Source organism: Leptonotus elevatus, chromosome 8 (assembly GCF_054856555.1).
Source record: "Leptonotus elevatus isolate MCC_2025b chromosome 8, RoL_Lele_1.0, whole genome shotgun sequence".
Taxonomy (NCBI): Eukaryota; Metazoa; Chordata; class Actinopteri; order Syngnathiformes; family Syngnathidae; genus Leptonotus; species Leptonotus elevatus.
The window spans coordinates 8,283,535-8,307,822 of NC_141246.1; the positions used below are offsets into that span (position 1 = coordinate 8,283,535).

A 24,288-nucleotide genomic window follows, 5' to 3' on the forward strand; every position below is an offset into this window, starting at 1 on the left:
GCCACATTCTGCATAGCGTGTAAGAATTGTTAAGGGGTCTTCTGTCAAAATGTAACTATAAACCTGTTCAAATGTTTTTGACTGAAACCGCTTAAATGATCTCCTAATGCTACAAATTCTCAGTTCTTACCGATAAAAGATCTTGAAACCCCATTGTATGTAATAATTTGGAACAGTGGCCTGATCTTCAAATTTAGAGGTGCAATGATCAATCGATTAATTCAATAACTAAATGATTATCAAATGAATCAGTAATTATTTTTGCTAATCGATGAATCGTTTACATTTCAAATTGCGCAAATTCTCTGAATTTCAATTTCAATAGTAAATTCTCCAATTCTCCCATTTCTGCAGTCCTCCAAGAAAGTGGACTGATTATCTTTGTTTTGAACCCAAATCGAACAACTTTTACTTTGGAAAACAATGATGAAAATGTTTTGCCTATTTTCTCCGTGTTACAGACCAAACCAGTAACTGAATCATAATTTCAAACTTTGTGCGTTGTAGATTTTAAATAATGTCCTGTTTTTGAAAGAAAGAAAAAAAGACGAAAATGTAAACGTTTCTTTATCCAAAACGATTACTGAAATAATGATTATTAATCATTATATATGAAAATGTTTTGAAAATTAAGACGAATGATATCTCGTGGGATATACCGAGGTGTCACGTAGCTTAATTTATGATGACGTACGAGCCACATTTTAGAAAGTTTCGTCCAAATCCGATTAGTGCAACCTGAGTAAGTTTGAAGGTTCGGCTGTCGTCAAATGACTATTTAGCAGACGAGGCAGCGGAGCAACGTGATCCCTCCTGACCTCTCGCTTTCTCCTCCACCGTCCAATTTCCTCAAACAGCCTGATCACCTTCCATTTTTCTCCAGCCATTTTGTCAACCTTTCACTTTTTCTCCATCATATCCTTTGCCCTCAATTATTTCATCTTTCACTTGTCTTTCCGCTCTCCTCCTCCTTCCCGTTAACCTCGCTTGGCGTCCAACCCTGACCCGACCCGACCTTACTAGTGATTACGGCTCCCAAACCCGTCAAGGCGGAGTGGCAAAAAAAAAAAGAAAAAAAAAAGCGCAAGCTGGCCCAGCCTGTGGCTTTACTGTAAGCGGCTCAACTTACATAATCAGCAGCGTATGTGTCCACACACATGAGCATCGAATTTGTCGCCCGGCTTAGGACGCGCTGCAACATCCGATGGCCTTTTCCCTGGCACGGATTATGACTCGCCGCATCTCCCTCTTGAGTGATGATGCTCCAAGCTACCGAGCCATTAGATGTGTTCTTGTGTGCGCGCGCGCGTGGGTACGTGCACTTTTGTTCAAACAGGCCGGTAGTTTTACAGCTGACAGCTGTTTGTCTTCAATGAGTCGCACTCCCCTGCAATTGGTGGGGAAAAAAATGCAAAGAGGGACCATATACAAACTTTGGTTCGGTTTTTATTGTGGCAAAGACATTTTTAACATGTTCAAAATGTTAAAGCCACATAAATACTGTTTGTGAATGACTAGCAAACATCTTGGCAACCTTTTGCAACCTTGAACAAAGCCACTGAGTAAGATACAGGCTTTACCACGATTCAATACCTATTACGGGTTTACCTTGCTGTTTTGCAGGTTTTTTCTTATTCACTCACAATTAATGTCATTAAGTACACTGCTTCACTCAATCTGTTCGATTATTCTGAGTGCTCCAAAAGATGGAGCACCGGTGCCCAGTCAGTGTGTCAGGCAGTACCAGGAACAATAACAATTAAAGCACAAACTGCCGATTATAGGCTGCGTTCACAAATTAACAGGACGACGAAACGTCCGCTTAATAACTACGTTAAGAGTTTTTCTTTTTAGCTTCAAGTGGCTTACCTTAAGCAGAATCTCGCATCACATTGTGGCGGTATCATCCTGGTTGGTAAATGCGCCTTTTTGTGAATCTTTGCTGTGGAAAATGTAAGCTAGTTACGAAGAAGAAGAGGAGGAGGAGGAGGACAAGGAAAAGAGGAAGAAGAGGAGAAGGAGCAACAGGAGGGAAGAAGAAGAAGGAAGATAAGGAGAGGAAGAAGAAGTAGTAGGAGAAGAAGTAGAAGGTGGATGAGGAGGAGAAGAAGGAGAGGAATAAGTAGTAGCAGAAGGACAAGAAGAAGAAGAAAAAGGAAAAAGTAGTAGAAGGACAAGAAGAAGAATGAGAAGAAGTTGAGGAAGAGAACGAGACAAGACATGAAAAGAAACATGAGGAAAAACATGAAATAATACAAAATCTTAAAACGCAGGCGCTAACAGTGAACTGCACGGGACTTAGTACAGACACCAGGTGCACACCCTCATAGTCCGATGGCCATTGACGGTTGAAGTTTACCAACTGGAAACAAGCTACAGTATATGTAATCTTTGACTATCCCGCATCTTTTTCAACTAATATCGCCGATACACGTTCTAAGTATGCACACACGCGCAAGCTGTTGCACCCTATAGCGAAAAACATCTCATGAATTGCCTTATAATTCCCACCCAAACCATTTAAGAGTAAATATTTCACATCAAGAGGGTTCAACACGGGGACGTTAACGTCGCACAAACACGAGTCATAAAGCCCCAGCCGTCTCGGAGGCGCCAACGCGTTCCCGCTTTAAATATACAGGCGAGCGAGCGAGCGAGCGTGCGCCGCTTCAAAACAACAACTCAAGCTCATAAGTTAGTCTGAACGCTGTTTGACACACTTTATCTGTCCCCTGCTATTAAGGAAAAGAGGATGGATTTCTGGAGATGAACATTTTATCTGTTTGTGCGTGTGTGTAATTCCCCACACTGCAGGAATTAGCAGAAGTTTCTATCTGTGTCATCCTTCCACTCTTTAATGCCCACACACTTTCCTCGCGCCGAATCCACATTGCATATCGACTTTTAAATGAAACGCTTGAGTCGACCGCAGCTCAAAGGAGGTGGAAAAAAATGCCGGTTTATTGCACGGAGGAGACGAGGGCACAGGATATTCAAAAGTTGAAAAGCAGCAGGCGGGACTGTGCGGAGGGGAACTTGGATGGGGTTAAACACTGCACCCAAATCGAACTGACCACCATCATTTTTGTCGATAGTTTTACTTTTGTCACAGGCTTTAAACATCAATGTATTCTTAAGTGCTTGGAATTTCCATCAGCATTAAAAAAAAAACGTATCGGTCAATACATTTTCCATTACTAGTTCCAAAATGATCGCCATACCCAATGGTACCCTATTAAGGTTCCAATGTATATTGATGGTAAAGCTGCTTTCTCGGTGGATTGTAGTAGGTTAGAGGTTGTAGATGTAAAAATCACAGGAAGAAGAATAATGAACCAAACAGATGTAGGAAAGCATGTGAAAGTCATCGCCTCCATCTTAATTTTCCACAGCTATACACTAAACGCTCCGCTGTCGTCTGCCGACAGGCCATCGATACACACGAGGCAATCTGCAGTTGGCGTTTGTAAAGAGCCCGTGTCAGCGCCGACAGTCCCACGGGATGATGGCGAAAGCGCTTCCATCATCATGGGCTGTAGCTGTAGCGGTGATTGTTTGAAATAAATGAACAATACTGCAAGACAAGGAAAACAAATGAATTGCATGACACTGCAAGACTGTGACAGTGGAATGAGGAATGGGAGAAATGAGCGCGGAATTGCAAAATGATACATGAATGCTGAGAGACGATTTGTTGTAATGAGTTGTAGCAGTCTCGCAAACGTGGTCATTCATAGACACAATGTGCCTGAGATTTTGTACGAGCACACTGTCCTTACACTGTATATTACAAGATTATTACGTTATACATTGTTATTACATTGTTATTACAATTTTCATTATTATTACCATTATATATTTTTATTTGTTTAATCATTATTACATTATTATTATTATTATTGCTATTAGATTGTTCTTACATTTGTATTTATTTATTTATTTTATAGTAATAATATAATAATAATAATTGATATTATTACATTATTATTACATTACAATAATAATGCATTTGTTCATTTTCTACAATGACAACTATTGAACAATTCATCCAAAGAGAGGCTTCAAGCTGTTTATATTTAAAAGCAAATGTATGTTTTCACCTTACAGTGCCTCCAATACATGAATATAGACAATCGGTGAATATTAGTGCCCATTCATCAGCTTCCCTCTCTCCGTTTGTTGTCATGATATGTCAGGTTGATGCTGAGAGAGGAAGCGCCGAGTGCCCCCCCGAAGAACATCGTGGCCAGCGGGCGAACCAACCAGTCCATCATGGTCCAATGGCAGCCTCCTCCGGAACCGCAGCTCAACGGAGTCCTCAGAGGATATATGCTCAGGTACAAAGGAACATTGCAATTAATAACATACAACTGCACGTCAAAATGCACGCTAAGGTTCATGATATTGTCCATAGGTGCGAATTTGAGTGTTAAGTCATCTGGGGTAAGCTCTTGCTCATCCAGGACTCTAATGAGGACAAACTCTATAAAAAAAAAAAAGATAAATGGATGGCTAGTACAATTGGGTAAACACTTTGAAAAGCTATTGTTCTCTGTATGGTTATTTTTTTCTTCTGCGTGCTGAAATAGAGTGCACTGGTCTTAAGGACTACAGGAGGAAAGAAAAATGGATTCCTTGCCTGTATTGTAACTGTGAAAACAATGTCAAATTTAACTCGCACCCTGTATTTGAACCCCACATTAACTCCATGGCCAGCTGCATTCCCTAATATATTATATTGTGGCTTTACAGTATACATTTTTAAAAAAGTAATCTCAGTTTATGGAAGGCATTCTATCACAAGTGGAGGCTGCGTGCATTACTTGCTGTAAAATTCTTCTACCGTGTCTACGCAAATGTTTTATTCATGATCACATGCTTGCAACAGACTCATCTAAAAAAAATACAGTGCTATGAAGGGCAAAATGCTTTTTTATAATAAATATTATCACGGATTTATTTTGCCAAGCGGGGCCACGTGTTTGCATGTTTGCATTGTTCACTGCACAATTACAGGACAATAACATTTGTTCACAATCTGCATAATGAATCTCCAACACTGGTCAACTGGAACATAACTAAATATGATGTTTATTATATTTTTCTCAAAGGGGAAGTCAACCTTAAACATTTCTTGACAATAATATGTTATATGTGACCTGACTAGTCTAAACAAGACATTCTGATTAATATTACATTTGTGGAATATGAGTTATGAAGCCATTTTCATCCATCTCAGGGGGCGGCCATTTTGCCACTTGCTGTCGACTGACTGGCTCAGGCTACGACCAATCACAGCTCACCTGTTTACTGAAGCTGAGCTGCGATTGGTTGTTACCTGACACCTGAGCAACTATGATGTCATCTTCAGTCGACAGCAAGTGGCAAAATGGCCGCCCCTTGAGATGAATAAAAACTGCTGGATTTTGGGTCAAGCCTCACCAAGATAATACAACAAACCTGTGTGTGCGTGTGCGTGTGTGTGCGTGAATCAGAATGAAGTGAATTAAACATGGCGAGGGCGTTTAATAAAGGAATTAAGTTCTTAGGTGATTCCGTCGACTTTGTTGGAACCGCGTCAAAGCCGAGAACTTCCAACTTTCTACAGCAAAATAGCACACACATGAATAAGTGTCTGGATTATGGGGAAATTAATTAATTTCTCTTACAGTATACATTCCTGTCGTTATTTTTTTTTCATGAAATACTTTCTTTATTTTTTTGCATTCTTTTCTTTTAATGTTTACATTCATGACCCTAACGCACTAAAGTACTAAAAGTTTTGCACGTGCAAAAACAGATGTTAGTCAGTTGCGTCTTGTAAACGAGGCCACCCAGGATTCCATCCGCGCGGTTCATTTTCACATTTTGGAAGCAAATCATTTGAATTTAACTCACGTAATGCGATCGAGCAACCTGAGACAAATTGCGAGCTCAACCACTTTTACACCTGATGCCCACAGCGTACGCAATCTGTTGTGGGATCATACTAAAAGATCGGAACACACCTACCAACCAATACGTACGACCTGTTAGAGTGAGTGAACATGCAATTTAGTGGCCATCATTTGGGATGTTACAGATTTTTTTTTTTTTGTCCTCTGTCCTCCTCCACACTGTTTGTAATCAAAATACCCTCCGCTGATTCCTGCTCATTTGCATATAATTGCTGCTCATGTTTTTAATCCTTATTCACTGTGTAATCTGCTCCCACTCTATTGAAATCACAAACTCAGTCGGCTCATTTCCGCCTCACATTGCATTTTGGGGGAGGGGGAGGGGGAGGGGCAGGATGGGTCCGCCTCTTTTCTTCTGCCCTCACCTCGATTATCCTTCCTTTTTGTTTTGCCAGCTCGTCATCTCCTCACTCCCCACCGCCTCTTCTTCTTTTCCTTTCTCTCCTCTGCTCTGTTCACCTTTGCTCCACCCTCCATCCGAGCGTCACTCTGTTTATCTCCCCGCCTGGAGAAAAACTATCCCGTCAGCCTCCAGTGGCGCCCCCACTGGATGCTTCCGCGTCGCTCGGGACGACACAGAGTCAGCCGCTCAAACATTCTTGTTACACTTTTGACGCTGGATGGAGATGCTGACATATACATTAGAGCTTTTTTGCTCCAACAGCTGAGTGATAGCAAAGCGCTAACGTGCTGCACATTTTCATTTCAGTTTTGTAGAGATTTTTTGTGGAGAATTTTGCCCATCCCGATTTGTAGAAAATGACATTTTGTGGGCCGATACTTTAATAAGTATTATATATCATATGAAATAATTGATGGCATGAAAATAATATGTTGTGAATCGGTACCATTTTTAAATATTAGAAAGATGACATTTTGAAGGGTTTACTTCCAAAAATGTATTCTATTACTTTAAAAACTATTTTCTTATGAAATAAAAAATAATATTGTTAATCCTTTAAAAACATGACTTTTTCTTTTCTTTTTTTAAAAGCAATTTTTTTTTTTACTTTTTAGTTTTAAACGACCATTAAGCTTAGTCTTAGAATTAAAATAACTAGGGATGGCCGAGTACCGATACCAGGTATCGGGGTTGGTGCCGATACCAGACTTATTTCAAGGTGTTGGTACTCTTGTGCTATTTTACGATCAGGAAGTAGAAATTAGAAGAATTTTAAAAATTCCATTAATTGTATGCACGTTTAATGAAATATGCTAGATTGGGATAGTGCAAGAAAATATGGTGTACTTTAAAGTTGTTGTAAAATTTACATTTACCTGAAAAAATGAATACTTTTTAAAAATTATCACAATATTTTTAATTTGTAATTAAATAAATATGAAAAATACTGGTCTTGTTTCAGAACTTTTTGTACAAGTCAATCAATCAAAGAATGATCTATTTTGTGGACAGATGTTTCAATGCATTTCCTTCTTAAAGGCAGATACCGAAAGTAATCATATTACAGTGGAATGTGGCCCACCAACGTGTGTGTACTTGTTTGTGTGAAGGTACCGTCTCGCGGGGCTTCCAGGCGACTACCAGGAGAAGAACATCAGCAGCCCGGAGACCAACTACTGCTTGCTGAAGGAGCTGATCATATGGACGCAGTACCAGATCCAAGTGGCCGCATACACTGGCGCCGGCCTGGGCGTCTACAGCAGTCCTGTTGCCGAATACACACTGCAAGGAGGTCAGAACACACGCAAGAAACACTTTTAATACGATAAATGGGTCTTATTGGGAGCTTTTTGTCTGTTTTTCCCGTTTTTCACTACACTACACTACAATGTCTTAATTTGCCAGATTGATCAATGACATCATTGATCGTCTCCATGAAATAAGACATTGCATTTTATATTTAATGTTTATCAGCATTTTTTTTAATGATTATTATTATTATTATTATTTTCATGCATTTCAATTGACGGGAGTTTCGCTTTTAGGCGGCTGGGCTAGCCACTAACCCCGCGAATGGCGGCGATCGACTGTAGAGTCAATCTTTTTTAAATGGATATATTGCTCCATCTTCTCATCAAATCGGTGATCGGTTATCTTTTTTTTTTTTCAAACTCATTGATCGCTGATCAGTGATCAGCCCAAAAATCCTGATTATGTAAAGCCCATTTAATTTGATCAGATTGTCTTTTTTTTTCACTTAATAAAAAAAATCCCTGAATAACCCAATCGGCTCAAAATTTGATTGGGAAATCAACCTAGCATTTGTGAGTATGGGTAGTGGTTAATTTGACTGTAAATTAGGGATGTTCGATATTGAGTACCGATCCATATAGTACTTTTGATATCCAAAATTTGATTGACCACAAAGACAAAATATTGTGAGCAAATAAGCATTGTGAGTCTTTCTGGCACAGATATGCTACATTATAGCGCCAAGGAGGACTTACTCGATGTCTGAGTTTCTTTGCCTCAAGTATCGGTGGCTGGTATCGGCAACCTCCGTGGTTGCTCGATATGTGAAAATAAGGCCGATACCTGGATATTGCTACTCACCCTAGTGTAAATGCTAGCTTATCTTGTCCCCCACCTCTGACTGGGATAGACTCCAGCGCAACCAATATCCTAACGAGGACAAGCTCTTTATAAAATGGATGGATAGTTAATGCATATTTACCATGATTTAACGACAACACATCAATGAATTTATCTTAATGGGAGTTGTGATGCCCTTTGCGGGGGCTTGGCTCCGATGTAACCGTAAACCCGGCTTGGTGGTTTTAATTTCCAATCAGGATGCTCTTCGGCGGCGCTTGTAAAAGATGGAGCCACTTAGCATGTGAAGTTTTTCATTTTCAAGTATTTTGTAATTAAAACTGCTCGTCATCAGCGAGTGCTGCGGACAGCCTTATCGACTCCAAAGCGTTGCTCATTAACGTGATTTGGAGGGCGCGGAGGCAGTGGCTGAGTCACGTTGTGCAAAGTTTCTCTCCCGCTGCTGCTTCTGCTGCGGCTCGCCGGCACTCCGGCATACGTGCATAGTGAGATTTCCCCAGAGGACAGAGTTTAGTCTTTTATCTGGAGCTGTGAGCTGCCAGGGTTAAGAAGCCGAGCCCCACGAGTGCACTCAGCATGGCAGGGGGGGAAGAGAGCATCTTTAGCATCAATTAATCTCCGTCTCTCTCGCTCCCGTCTCTTCCTTAGCCGCCTCTCCACTTTTCCCGTTTTCCACCCGCGTTTTATTCCGCTATGTTCTGCGGGCTCCCTTACATGATATATAAAAGGGCATTCCCATCACGAGAGCCGTGCATTATCACGCTCCAGCTTCCCCGTGCATCGGCGGCGTAAACCTCTTACTGTGTAATCAGCGTGACGTTTTCCACACACTCGTGTCACTCGCCCCGAACGTCTTCCGTCTGACCGCTCTGGTCGGCTCCGTGTAAGACGAAATCTTTTTCTTCAGCGCACGTTAGCCTTATTAATGTCCCTTCTAGCCTCCGCGCTTCCAAATTAAACTGATAAATAAGTCTTAGAAATGAGCTGGCATTTAGGGTAAATGGTACGTCCCTCGGCGCCTCCACTTAATCAGTGCCCGCTCAAAACACGTTTCTGTTTTCCATGCATTTTTCAAATGATGACCGTTTTCGTGTGCTTTTTTGCGTTGTGTCCTGTTGTAAGAAATTAGGTTGTTTGTAATTCTTCATAACGGGACAACAAACAAGTCCATTTCTGTTTGTTTGTGATGAGGGGCTCGATCCAGATTGGTGCACTGCAGACGGCAAGCATAATGCACGTTTACCGAAAACATAGGTATAGGGTTTACCGGTGAACAAAATGAACAGCCTTTTCATCGAATCTGTCTCGTCGCCTTGAAACCACAAAATGTTGTGTTCTTGCGTTCCTCTTTTACATACATCTTCAGGAAGTGGTCCTTTAGCTTTGCTAGATAGCTAGTTGTGCTGGACCAGAATTCCAATCACTCAGCTCAACTTTATTTACAGAGCATTTTAAAACACCCTCTGCTATTTTCTTAAGATGAAACCCAACGATGAAAACAGCAGAGGCCCCAGAATTGAACCCTGTGGAACACCATACATGTGAATTGATATTGCACATATTCATCCAGATCCCACATTTTTTACAAGCTATCCGTGACCCACTTTTGGTCACCAGTTAAGAATCCCGACAACTAAGTCATGTCCATGACTTGTTCCCTGAGGTCACCGAGTGGACTTCATTCATATCTGATGACCTCTCCTCACATCAGCCGTGCTGTATTTGACATTACTCCTAATGCATTTCATCATTTGCAGGACAATGCTATGCAAAATACATGAATGCAAAATTTAAATTGGGTTCTTAATGAGAAGGGGTGCCATTTTGCAGTGAGGCTAACATTCACTATTTGCAAGTCAGCCAGTAATGGCCGTTTTCATATATCTGCATTAGGAAACTATTTGTCATCTAAAAATTATTTCATATTCTCAGCCGCCAGCATACATTTGTGCAGTGTGTATTCCGTTTCTGATGTGTGTGTGTGTGTGTGTGTGTCTCATCCTGTCCTTTTGACGAACCACCGCAGCTAAATATGGTGTGTGTGTGTGTGTGTGCGTGTAGTTCCCACAGCTCCTCCACAGGAAGTGGAAGTCGTCGCTATCAACTCCACCACAATCCGCTTCACATGGAACCCACCGCCTCAGCAGTTCATCAACGGCATCAACCAGGGATATAAGGTAAACAAAGCCATCAAAGCGGTGACATGGTAAAAGTGCAAAAGTGTACCTAAAAAAATAAAAATAAAACTTTTAGGTGATGTCATTGTCTAATTCAATCCTAATTCCAAAATGAGCAATTTGATTAAAAGGCGAGACGAAAGTAGCAATGTTTTAATAATACCGAGGTCACAAGTATAACCCACTAGCCCCCTTTTGGCCTGGATATAATTATACAGCTCATAATGGTGTAATATATTTAAAATTTTATAAAGGTTACTCAATATTTTAATAAACTACCTTGGACTTTTTTTGCACATTCATTCAAATATGATACATAGAAAACCCTTGTTCATTAGTCACAGGGGTCATTTGGGGTTATGGACGATGGTGAGAGTTTTAATAAAAGTTTTATGCAGTAGTTGCTTGAAATACATGTGACCAACAATGATTTTTTTTATTTTTAACTGGAGGCTTTGATTTTCTTTAAGTTATAATCATCAAAATTATCTATAAACACAATAATAATAAATTATGAACTATTTCATTCTGTGTGATGTATCTATATACAATATAATTAAAGAATTTCACTTTTTTGAGTGGAACTGAGTGTGCACGTGTGTGTGTCCATTAGGGGTGTGGCCAAAAAAAAATTCTCATAAGAATCGCGATTCTCATTTAATACGATTCAGAATCGATTTTAAATGTCCCAAAATCGATTTTATTTAAATCATTTTATACTGTCTTGCCTTTTTGTCTGTGTGTGCCTTTATTTGGAGCGCTGTTCATGTTGTACCCGGTTTGGCCACTGAGGGGCAGTGTGGTTCCACGCGGTCTAATACACTGTTAAGTTGTAGCCACATTAGAGGGGAGAAGGAAAAAGTCACGATCAAGTTATTCCAATAAAAGTAATTTTTTTCAGCGTGGAGCCGTTCTTTTGAGTGATAAAAGTGCCGCGAGTAGCGCGCTAATTAGCATTAGCGTGTCAGACTGGAGTAGATCATTACAATTCCTTGCACATCTATAGATTGAAGCAAAAATCATTGTCAATCAAATCATTTTGAATCAAAAATCGTTCTTAATCAAAAATCAATTCTGAATCAAATCGCAGACCCAAAAATCGGAATCGAATCGTGAGACATTCAAAGATTCCCGCCCCTAGTGTCCATGTGCTTTCCTCCACAGAGCGAATACATCCAATATTTTAGGTGAAGCACCAAATTTTCCGTTCACCTGTCTCGGTCTAACTTCTCCATTTCCTGTCATTTGGACAGCAAGACAATATTTGCCGTCGTCAAGTTAATCTCCATTTAATGCAAGTAGTCATTTGTATCAGCTCGCAGTACTCTTTTTTTTTTTGGGGGGGGTTTTGATGAAGGTATAAAGTTTGAGTAAAAAGAGAAGAGTGGTTGGTACACCCGCCTCACAAAGCGGTATATTAGTTATTTCTTATTCACCGATACTTTCCTTTTGAGTGGAAAATGCACATATAGAAATGCAGCATAGATTTCAAACCAAAAAGTGCTTTAAAAGCAGACACTGTCAAGGAAAAACACAGCTTACATAAAATGTGCCACAAGATTGAGCACGTTTAAAAAAAATAAAAATCTTAATTGTTGGCAATTTCTCTCCATTAGTCACATTTGTAGAAGCAGGCCCATCTGCGGTGGCGTCAACTCAACTGTGATGTGCCGCTTCTTTTAAGCTTCTAAGGGTGAACTTGGCCTGTTCAAAATGGCAACGCTGTGATTTATGTTCAGCACCGTACCTGCTTGTGACGAGCACTCTTCAGTGAATTGAACCCGCCTCACGTCACGTCTCCAGTCCTGGATCAACATGTAACTATAGCAACAGTGGGACCGATCCCTTTTGGCAGCCTTTAAATAAAAAACTGAGGCGGAGGGACTTGCATCAGATGCTCAGGGTGCCAAATCAGCACTCTTTTACGGCGCCCAAACTGTACTACGGCGATAATAAACGACAATAGAAGCCCTTATCTCGCCACGGCAGGCTCTGGCTGCAGTGCGGCACCCCGAGGCGTGGAGAAAAACGGCCACTCCAACGTGTCACCGGCGTTCTCGCTAAATGGTGGTCAGTGGCATATTGAAGTTGGTGATTGGAGTAACAATTAAGACTTACGACCGTGGTTGTGAAGTGCTTCTCGAGGTTTCTTCATTTGGTAAACAGCATTTAACGCTGTGTAACTTTCTGTGTAATGTTATAATATGGACACTTGTGACTTAAAGTCCAGTGTGGTCTACTGTATAGGGTACTTTTTGTATTGAGTGGGCGTGGCTTACATTTACTAGGGGCACTCAATCATCTGGAAATTATGGTATTATGTTTTTAAATTCATATTTACAATACAGTGTTTTAATTATTTTAAAAGGGAAGGAATCTTAAATATTTCTTGACAATAATATGTTATATATGACCTCACTAGTCTAAACATGACATTCTGATTAATATTACATTTGTGGAATATAAGTTATGAAGCAAAATCCTGCCATTTTTATCCATCTCAGGGGACGGCCATTTTGCCACTTGCTGTCGACTGAAGATGACATCACAGTTGCTCAGGGTTCAGGCAACAACCAATCAGAGCTCACCTGTTTTCTGAAGCTGGACTGTGATTGGTTGTTACCTGAGAACTAAGCAACTGTGATGTCATTTTCACTCGACAACAAATGGCAAAATGGCCGCCTTCTGATATTGAGAAAAACTGCTGCATTTTGCTGCTTAACCCATTCAGACCTACATTTTTTCTGCTGGGCATTTTTTCCCCCACATAAGATCAACATGGGGGAAAAAAACACATTTGGGGTTATCTCATGTTTTTGTTTGTTACAGTGGACGCCAGGATAGTATGGCTGTAACCTGTTGTAAACTTACCAAGCTTATATGTAACATTGAGATTTTTAATATGAACATCATGCAAATCAACTTGAGATCCAATCATGAGCCAGAAGTGTTGGCATCATCCAAATGATGCATTTGTATTGGTTTAACACGCAAAATATGTCATGTTCACTACAACCATCTATGGGTCTGAAGGGGTTAACGTTACAGTCCCTTAACGCAATATAACCCACAATGCTGTATTTAGACTAGTGGGGACTGCATAGAACATATTATTTTATCACGATTTTTTGGGGGTTAACTTTTTTGTCATACTGTCAGCCATTACAAAATAAGCGATTGTTTTGAGAATACCAACCGCCTCTTTTGACTCTATCGAGCAGCATAATCCAAAGTATAATGACAGAATAAATTGACGTGTTCAGATTAAAGCTGTCGACGCGCTGCCGGCTGTGGACACGGTAGCTCATAATGAATAATTTGGCTTTCAAAGAGACTGCTTAAAGAAATCCATGCTGCAATAAGATGGAATCTAATGGAGCACAGTGTATCCCGGAGGGAATTTGCAAGGAAGCCCTGCTCATTATTGATAGCACGTGCTACTTTTGTCTTATCAACAGTTTGTTCGCGTAATCGTTGATCGTTCACACCTGAAAAGTGTAATTAAGATATCTCAACACGCTGTGAACACAATGCATCTCGCCTCAGAAGCCATTACTCACCGCTTTGATTTGCTCCACCGCTGGTTGTACAATGACAAATGTGTAAATGTGCACCCGGCAGCAATATAGCATTAATGCATCATTTAGATTTCCATTAGAATGCTATTTTCACACGGCGCGGCATCGACCCGCCCGCTAATTCATTGTCAGTGGGCGGGCAGGTAGAGAGATGCGATTCGACAGATGGAGCGGCAAATGGGCGTGTGAGCAGGCCGGAAATTTCTGAAGGAGAAGTAATGGAGGAAAGACTGAGATGATCCCTTGTCACGATTTACTGTATCGACCAGCACAGTCACCGTCATAGAAAAAAGCGGATAGTGTTTTACAGTGACTGCCCAAAAACATCAAAATAAGTGCTAAAGCTAGCCCATATCTGATTTTTCTTTTGACTGATAATACAAACCGTTCCGTTCCGCCTTCAGTTCCGCTTATTTGGGGTCGGGTCACGGGGGCAGCAGCTTTAGCAGGGAAGCCCAGACTTCCCTCTCCCCAGCCACTTCAGCCAGCTCCTCCGACGGGATCCCAAGGCGTTCCCAGGCCAGCCGAGAGACGTAGTCGTCTCTCCAGTGTGTCCTGGGTCGTCCCCGGGGCCTCCCGCCGGTAAGACATGCCCGGAACACCTCCCCAGGGAGGCGTCCAGGAGGCATCCGAACCAGATGCCCGAGCCACCTCAAATATAATACAAAACCCAATTCCAAAAAAGTTGGGACACTATACAAATTGTGAATACAAACTGAATGCAATTATTTGAAAGTGCCAATTTTTTATATTTTGTTCAGAATAGAACATAGATGACAGGTCTAAACTTTAAACTGAGAAAATGTTTCATTTTAAGAGAAATTAAAATGTCATGGTGCCAACAAATCTCAAAAAAAGTTGGGACAGGTAGCAATAAGAGGCTAAGTCAGTTACACTTAAAAAAAACAAAAAACAGCTGGAAGACTAATGAGGTCCATTGGCAACTTGATTGGAGTATAAAAAGAGCTTCTCGGAGTGGCAGCGTCTCTCAGAAGCGAAGATGGGTAGAGAATCACCAATTCCTCCAATGTTGCGCAGAAAGATAGTGGAGAAACATCAGAAAGGTGTTTACCAGCGAAAAATTGCAAAAAGGTTGAAGTAATCATCATCGACTGTGCATAACGTCATCCAAAGATTCAGAGAATCTGGAACAATCTCTGTGTGTAAGGGTCATACTGGATGCTCGTGATCTTCGGGCCCTTAAACGGCCCTGCGCCGCAAACAGGAATGCTTACTGTAAGGGAAGTCACAGAAAGGGCTCAGCAATACTTCCAGAAAACATTGCGGGTGAACACAATCTGCCGTTGCCAGATGAAACTCCACAGTACAAAGAAGAAGCCAATTCTAAAGCAGACCAAGAAGCGCAGGCCAGGGGCCATTTCAAATGTGGCAAACTTCTTTCACTTCTAGAGCACATTTGGCGCATCATAAAGCGGAAGGTGCAACAAAGAAAGCCCAAGACAGTTGAACAATTAGAGGGACGCGTGTTGGACAAGAATGGGACAGCATTCCAATCTCGAAACTTGAGCAACGTGTCTCCTCGATCCCCAGACGTTTGCAGGAAGAAGAGGGGATGCCTCACAGTGGTGAAAGGGGCCCAACTTTTTTGACATTTGTTGACACCATGGAATTTAAAATCCCTTCAAAATACATTTTCTCAGTTTAAACTTTTTTCTCTATGTTCTATTTCTGAATAAAATATTAAAATTAGGCACCTCCACATAATTGCATTCAGTTTTTATTCACAATCTGTATATTTTATACTTTTTGGGGAATTGGGTTTGTAAATATTAAACGTAAAACGTTCCTCTTGCTCATAAGAGCAAAATCCTGACAAAAAAACAGCCAGGTTGTCTTCATGCGTAGCCGCCATTAGCTTCACTCAAGACTTAAAATGGTCCTTTGATTTGATTTTTTTCTCTTTGTGCCCTAATGAGAAAATGGAGGAATGAAAATGGATGGCGGATGACCTCAGGCGCGTTGTCTGCAGAAGTTCCGTTCCTGATGTTAATCTAGATGAACTTTAAATATTAACATTTCCGCTTTCTCCCGGCTGCAGCTGCTGGTCTGGCCGGAACAAGCTCCGGAGGACGTCGCCGTGGTAACCATCACCCCGGACTACCCCAGCTCGCGCCACACGGGTCTGGTCAACGGGCTGAACAAATTCACCTGGTACTTCGGCTCCATCCTTTGCTTCACAACACCTGGAGACGGACCACGCAGCCCCCCCACTATGCTCCAAACACACGAGGACAGTGAGTATTGTCAAATCCGTCAGTGTTGAATTAAGTCCCAGTTATTTTCAAAAAACACTCTTCCGAGTAATAATGCAAATGTTTTGACGTACCTGCCGTGATGTTCATCTGTTTACCTCCGCCAAGGATTCCCATGCTTCATCAATTCCATATGTTCCAATTGCTTGGTTTTTCTTACTGTTTGTCCTCAATAGGCTCAAAAATATAAACATGCAACAAACCATATCAAGTCACATCTCAAATTAAAGGCCCTGGTGAGCGTATTCTGGATCTGTAATTATTTTTGTTAGTATATCTTAATAGGATGAAACAGTCATGAGAAAAACAAGAAATTCTCCTTAAAAATAATTAAATCAGCACCAGAAGTGGTACTGACAGAGCACTGCTGCAAATATGACAAATCAGTGATGCTCACCCGAAAAGGCTTTTAATTGCCTATCAATTTCACAAGATGGCAGCAGAGTACTTTTTTTTTCCTGTTAAACAAGGCTTATAGCCTGACTAAATGAAGCTCCTCACCTCAACATAGATCTTTCGCTCTAACATGTCACAAGATGGCGCCAAAGTAATGTTTCTATATTATACTTGGCTTTTCCCTGAGCAGCGCAACCGTGAATAGGTGAGTTTTTCAGCAAATAACGGATATGTCCCCCCCAAAATACTTTTTTTATGCTTGCGAACTTACTTTCTCGAGTTTAGATTCTTTATACTGGGTCAATATTTCCAGAAGGTTCTCTTTTATATCCACTTGGAGAAGGTCACACAAATCCCAAATCAAACTTGGGAAAAAATGTGTGTGTGTGTGCGTGTGTGGGGGTGTGCAGGGTCAGAAGCTGAACAAACAAACAACAAATGTCATCCAGATTGCACATTTGGAGGCAAAATGAGTCAAACCTGCTTAATCCAATTTAACATATTCGGGTGTGTATATCTGTCCAATCTCATCAGATCAGTAAGTAATTCGATCGTATTAGGTTTCGGTCCCATGATTCCAAGGGAAATTGTGGACTTGGATCAAACTTTCCCTGCTAAGTCATAGTGATTTTGCAAATAACAATTATTTAAGTCTTGCTGGAGGTCTGGTCACTTCTTTTAAACATGAACCAGTCTTTATTGCACACAAGGATCCCTTGTTTAGATTTCCATTCGCCGTCAATTGGAAAACAAGGTGTTTTGTTTTACAAGTTACAAGGCTTTTTTTGGTTTGTTGTTTGTTTGATTGTTTTTAGATAGGCCTATGACAAGTCTGCTAGCTTAATGCTAACACACAATCCGAAACACTTTTAGACGGGATAATGAAACTAGCATCAAAGTTGCGTAATGAGTTTTTTTTAACAAGCTTCACATAAGCGCTAACACCATATGCAATTAACAGACAAAAATACACACTCGCAAAATATTCTTTATTATCTGCGAAGAACAACTAATATTGTTGAAGCTTAGTTGTGACATGCTACTATTTTAGCATCAAATATATGTGTATGGCTGTATATGGTATACTGCCCCCTGGAGGCCAAGATGCACACACCAGAATGAACAGCACATTGCCCACCCAGTGTGCAAACTATTTAATTATTATTTACATTGTATTCATTTATTTTACAACGAAAGCCCATAGAACTGATATTGCTATTGTTCTTATTATAAAACAATTGCTGTTATTTTTTGTTGCACTTTGGAGTTGAATCACTTGTGTCTAAATTAATCTTAATCTAATGCACTGCAACAGAAAAGCAGCAATTTTATATATATATATATATATTAAGAAGGCGTTGATATATATTCTATGAGAAGCCATGTGCACATGCACAAACACGCGCACATATTCCCGTAAACGTTGCCTGGCATTGATTAGGTGCTGGGCGTGTTGCGGGGTTAACGGTGGGTGTAATTCTTGCTTGGTGCTGGCTGTGTGTGTGCGCGCTTGCGTGCACGTGTGTGTGTGTTATTGAATGTCTCAGTTGAACAGCTTAATCGCTCTGCTGGGAGAGGCTTAGAGAGCTATAGATGAGATGAAAAATTGCCGGCACGCATGGACGGACGCGCGCGCGTGTGTGCGGCAGTGGTCAATGCCGGCATGATTGGTTGGCAGCGTGATAATAGCATGTGCGCGACTCTCTGTGTTTTGTGCTTGGCACAAGCCGACTGTAATATTCTTTGACTTCATGGTGCCATATTTATAAGGTCTCATTCACAAAGGCAAAAGTTTGTATGATTTTTTTGTTATTGTTGTCATGTTAAAAAATAAAAATAAAAAATGTAAAACTCTCAACGCTTACTTGAAAATGTAAATATGTTTTACAGCACCTGGGCCTGTCCGTCATTTGAGTTTCACCAAAATCTTGGACACATCCGTGCAAGTCAGCTGGGCAGAGCCTGAAAAAAAGAACGGCATTGTTATCGGTAAGTTTGTAATTTAAAGCTACACTTTGCCTAAAAATGTCTTTACAATAGCCTTTTTATTTGACCATTTGTGACTTTTTTGAAACTTTTTTTTAACTAGTAGAGTAACACCTTAGCGAGACAGTCCGCCAATAAATACAACCACATGGGTCGTTTTGAAAAGGTGCCAAATTACAGCCAAGTGTTGCGTATTTTAGTTTAGCGATCTCTTTTGGCCATGTTAAATAGCGCAAAAATCCAAAAAGCGGCACTCAAACCCAGCCCGTATCTGACTGAGCTACTTGGTCAGTGTTGTCTACATGTTTTGTAGCGGTCTACAACCTGACTGTGACTTTTACTAGTCTCAACCTTTCGTGTCCCATGTGAAGACGTAACGTGTACCGTACAATCTCACTGAAAGCCTCATGCTAACCCCTAAACACTAAAATTATTACTGGCCTGTTAGCTCAGTAAGATAAACGTTTGTTTTCTGACCAAAGGACCTGGGTTCTATTCCCATTGCTTTTTTTTTTGCTATTTAACATGGCTGATAGAACATGGCCAATAGAGGTGGCTAAACTACGATATGTAACCGAATTTTATGTATTTAAAACAAATAACGTATCTTTGCTTATTCAGCGCTATCGTGAAAGACCAAGACCATTTATCCATGTCAGAACAATTAAACGCGCTTCCACTAGATGGCAGAATACACCAATCACGATGGAAATATTTTTTGTCTGTGTGTGTTTGGCTAAACAGGCACATATGATATTTCACACTGAGCAAATCAATTTAATTTATCAACAGACGAAATTGGTGAATTAGTAACAAAATATTTAATTTATTGGATGGATGGATGGATTTATATACTGTATATTTTAAAATTTTATGCATATAATACCAAAATACATTATGCATGTGTGATGCCTTTTTTTTTTTTTTTTTTGGGTCCACGTAAGGTCTTAATCCTTACCTTCTACATTGTAGTATCTGTGACGTTGAATGTGTGTATGCCTTTAAAAGGCAGGCACGGCTTGTTTGAGTAATTTAAAAGTCAGCGACTGAAAATGTCTGGCCTGAAAGTGGGCCGGCTGTTCACTGGCCAAACCATAAGTCATTCTTGGTGTTGAGTGACGGCATCAGTTGAGGCCATCAGCTTGTTTACTGTGTTTTATTCTTATTTGTCTGCTGTTTGGGACCCATGCAGTGCCCGATGCGTTCCGAGTCCCTCTGAGTTTGTGTGCGAGCGATTCATCACCCTGCTAATCTCTACCCTGTGCAGCTTGTCTCCTCACATTATCTCCAACACGGCCTCAGCCGGCGCGTCACGGAGCGTGCGCCACACACGCTCACACGTCTTCATCTCTCTTTGAGAACCACCGAGAGATGTTTTCCAACTTGGTCCCAGTGGCGGGGAATGGTGGCGGGAATTCCTTTTCACTGTTCCCTTCATTGACCAGACGCCTCCAGTGTGGTCACACAAGATGGTGGCACTTGCGAATGCGTCCTAATCACCAAGCAGAGTGTCAGAGGACTTCTTCAATCAAGGTCACCGCGCGCATTATTCTTTTATCCTCTACTTGCTTTTCATCCTGCGCCTTGTGAGCAGAGGGACCCACGAGGGACCGCACATTCTCTCCTGGGCTTCACACAAACAGGAATACGGCTTTCACTTTCACGAACACGCGTTTGAAGTTGCCAGAGTGTGACGTATGACTGTGAAGATGTGATGGGACAGACACAGATTTAGACTGTAGTTACTTCTTCCTGCAAACCGGCGTTATTTATTTATTTGTTTACTTAATTTGCCTCAGTGTGGCAAAATATGCACTCGCGTGTCAAATGTCCAAGCGGGCCATTTAATCACGGCGTGCGTCCCGTAGGCTACATGCTGTGGTGGGAGGCGTCCGGCGTGCAGTCCAGGCGTGAGGAGCGAGCCCTGACCAACTCCACGCTGCAGTACCAGCTGACGGGCCTCACTTCCACCACCACGTACAGGCTGAAGGTGGCCGCGCTCACCGCCGCCGGACGGGGCGTGGTCACGCCGGCCAACATCTCCACCGGCGTCCCTCCAGGTACGACAGATTTAACTGTGGCGTAAATGGGTGGAAATGATTGGCTTGAAATACGGCTGATAGTGATTATAAAGTATGATAACTGTTGGAAAAAATGTAAATGCCTTTTCATTGTTTTTTTTAACATATCAAATAAATCTCATGATTAACCTTCAAAGAGTTATATTAAAAAGTTTAAACAACCAAAAAATTATTAGAAATAATTAGTAGTAGGAGTTAATAATTCATCATTTAAAGGCAAAATACAATTTAAGTCATTAAAAAAAAAGGGTGGGGGTAATTTGTAACCTGAATTTAAAAGCATTTACACCTGGGGCTAAATTCAATTCTGTTTGCAGCTTATTCCTTTTACATGCAGCATAACAGCTGACTGCTGTTTCACCATGTTTGCTTTGAACTCTGTTGACCTCAGAACCCCACTGGGTTTATATTCCAAAAGCATTTATTTCATGTATTCAGGACTTAAAACCATTAAAGTGATTTATAAACCTAGCATAAATTGAAAATATTTTCTTCAGCTGACTCGGAGCCAGTGTAAAGATAGGACTGTATTAATATGGGACACATCATTTGTATGAAGAATAAAATATTTCAAAGCACTGTTTCCATTGATGTATATACATTTATATTTAGAGGGACTTTAATTAAGTCTAAATAATAATGGTGTGTTTCCTATTATTTATGAGTTCATGTAAGAAGGAAGACAACAAGCTGTGATAAAATGTTATCATTGTAAGCATTTGGATGGAAATGGCACCCATAAACAGGAATCGCCCATAAAATCGGACCATAGAGGTGAGGAAAAAATGGTCGACCTTCCATTTGTTTGGATTTGAATCCATTTTATTCGTAACAAATAAATAAAACAATACTGAATTAAAAATCAAAATTTTCACATGCTAGAACTTTTTACTTATGTAAATCTCTGCCAGTGTGTACATTTTCTAATGATCACAAACATTCTTCGGAAATCGCAACGCCCCATCATTAGTGATCTATTTTTAGACCAAGTGTGCGAGTTACTCATGTGGTCCCATGTAGATGCTGGTTCGAAATTAGAGCCATAGTGCAACTCAAATTCTAAAAATATCAGTCATATCTGCCTCAAATGAACTAACATAATTAAGACTTGCGCGCTCCATTATAGTCTTTATTTGTTGTTCGTTTCTGTCTCGTCCTCATCCATGGAAGCTCATGAATCATCGGCCTGAGTCAGAGCAACACACAGAATTTGTGATTTCCAGCATCTCTCCCCGAGAGAACTTTGCTTCAGCGAGTCTGCTGCGTTAGTGTGATTGCACTTGTTCAGATCATCAGCAGTCATTCGACAAGCAGACTCACTCTAAATGTCTGCGGCTGGACAGACAAGAGGTCATCAAAAGCGCTAGAAAGAAGAAAAAAAAGTTGAAAACCATAATGAGGCAGAACAAAATGTGTCCTAAAGGCAGTGAGACTTAACAAGGAAGTAGAGGAGTGTGGAAGTGAAACCCGGCTCATACAGCAGGATTTGCGTGTGTGACTGTGTGTGTGCGCGCGCACACACTTTTCTGATGACTAATTCATGAATAAAAGCAGGAAGAGTGAGAGCAAGATGAATGCAGACAGTTCTTAGATTCGCAGGATATTCATTAATTCATGAAAGCAAAACTAGTCAAAGAACGACAGGGGCCAAAAGGATTAAAGATGCACAAACGGAACAAAAGGAATGACCAGAGAGACTTGGGATTCCTGGAATCTTATCTTGTTTCTCTATTCATGTATTCATGAAGTTCACTGCATTTGATCATTCATCACAGCCGGCCGCCCGGTGTCAACATCATCATCACAACACCGGCTTACAGTTGTCCTTTTTTGTCGCGCACGTGCACGTCGCTAATCCGATCATGATACACCAAGAATCCCTCTCTGTATTTTCTTTTTTTTTTTAATACTTATCCGTCTGACAAATGATTAAATATATATACCAGGCTATTCCAATCTGTATTCTGCCACGTTGGCAAAAAAAAAAAACTGCGGCAGAATTGTACGGATCAGCGCTGATCATGGGAGACCACTTAGAGCGTCCACAGATATCAAGTATTCGCCCAACATAGTTTGAAGTGCTCGCCCTTGTTGAGATTGAGTGAGGCGATCCTCCGCGAAATGGAATGAGATTTTTTTTTTTCCTGCGCTTTGCCGACTGACATTTTATTAACAGAAACAAGCTTGTACATATATTGCCAGTGTTTTGCCTGCCAGGCATGTTTCCAGCAGCTGTCAGTGAAGAAGCCAGCTAACTTTTAATATGTCCTTCCAGTTGTGCAAATTAAAAGCGTATCATTGGTGTGTAATGTATTCTAGCTAATAACTGGCAAAAATAATAGCAGATCCGCATGCCTTTGAACTAAATAAGACATGCAATTATATATTCGCTGCAAATTGTCTCATTGAGCTCACTGGCTATATAACATTACGTGCGTCTGCATTTCATGACATCCCATGCAATTAAAAGATCTGTAATAATAATGATGTTTTGCAAGCGATGCAGTAATACAACACTGTGTGTATTTTTTTAAATCGTTATTATTATTGTAGTTCAAGTGCTTCATTGAACTGTACATCAAACTGGGGGAACTTTCTAATTTTTTGGTAAGTTAGCGTTGTCATTAGATTGAGTACTTGTATACATTGGATGTATGTATGCATGGAGTTAGGTAAGTGTATCCAGTGGATATAAAAAGTCTACACACCCCTGTTCAGATGCCTGTTTTTTGTGAAATAGAAAAATGAGGCCCGGATAAATTATTGTAAAACCTTTTCCACCATTAGTAATGTTGTAAGGTAGGCAACCAGCAGATATAAAAAGTCTACACACCCTTTATGCCAGGGTTTGGCAATATAGAAAAATGTAGGGATGGGTGTGTACCGATACCAGGTATCAGTATTGGACCGATACCTGGCCTGGACTTTTTCTGGCCAATGGATTATTAGTTTTGTTTTATTTATTTATTCATTTATTTAAATTTGTTTTATTGTGTGTTCTGTACAAAATCTATATTTTATTAACAAATGGAAAAAAGATGAAAGAAAATTGCTATTTTGTTCATGCAATTTTAAGGAAAAATATTACATTAAGATATGTAGGTCTTTTATTATTATTATTTTTTTTCAGCTTTAAGTTTAAAAAGATCTGACTACTAAAGAGTTGAATACATGTACTGGTATCAGTCTGGAAAAAAATACAAAAAATAACATTCCTAGAAAAATGTGACCAAAATAAATAATTTAAAAAGCCTACTAGAACATCTGAACTTTATTTGGGACTAATCAGAGGTACTTAAAATGATGGCGGGTGTGTGCGCTGACA

General features: G+C 40.5%; 1 protein-coding gene across 3 annotated transcripts in view; it reads left to right on the plus strand.

Moving 5' to 3' along the window:
* The window catches only part of sdk1b (sidekick cell adhesion molecule 1b), a 249,036-nt gene that overhangs the window by 179,612 nt on the left and 45,136 nt on the right, over positions 1-24,288 (plus strand). For all 3 annotated transcript variants that reach the window (XM_086082687.1, XM_086082685.1, XM_086082686.1), the window contains 6 exons: positions 4,197-4,337; positions 7,470-7,651; positions 10,534-10,649; positions 16,287-16,482; positions 18,787-18,885; positions 20,751-20,942. In XM_086082687.1, the coding sequence (XP_085938813.1) occupies positions 4,197-4,337; positions 7,470-7,651; positions 10,534-10,649; positions 16,287-16,482; positions 18,787-18,885; positions 20,751-20,942 (926 nt within the window). The remainder of the gene's footprint in view (positions 1-4,196; positions 4,338-7,469; positions 7,652-10,533; positions 10,650-16,286; positions 16,483-18,786; positions 18,886-20,750; positions 20,943-24,288) is intronic.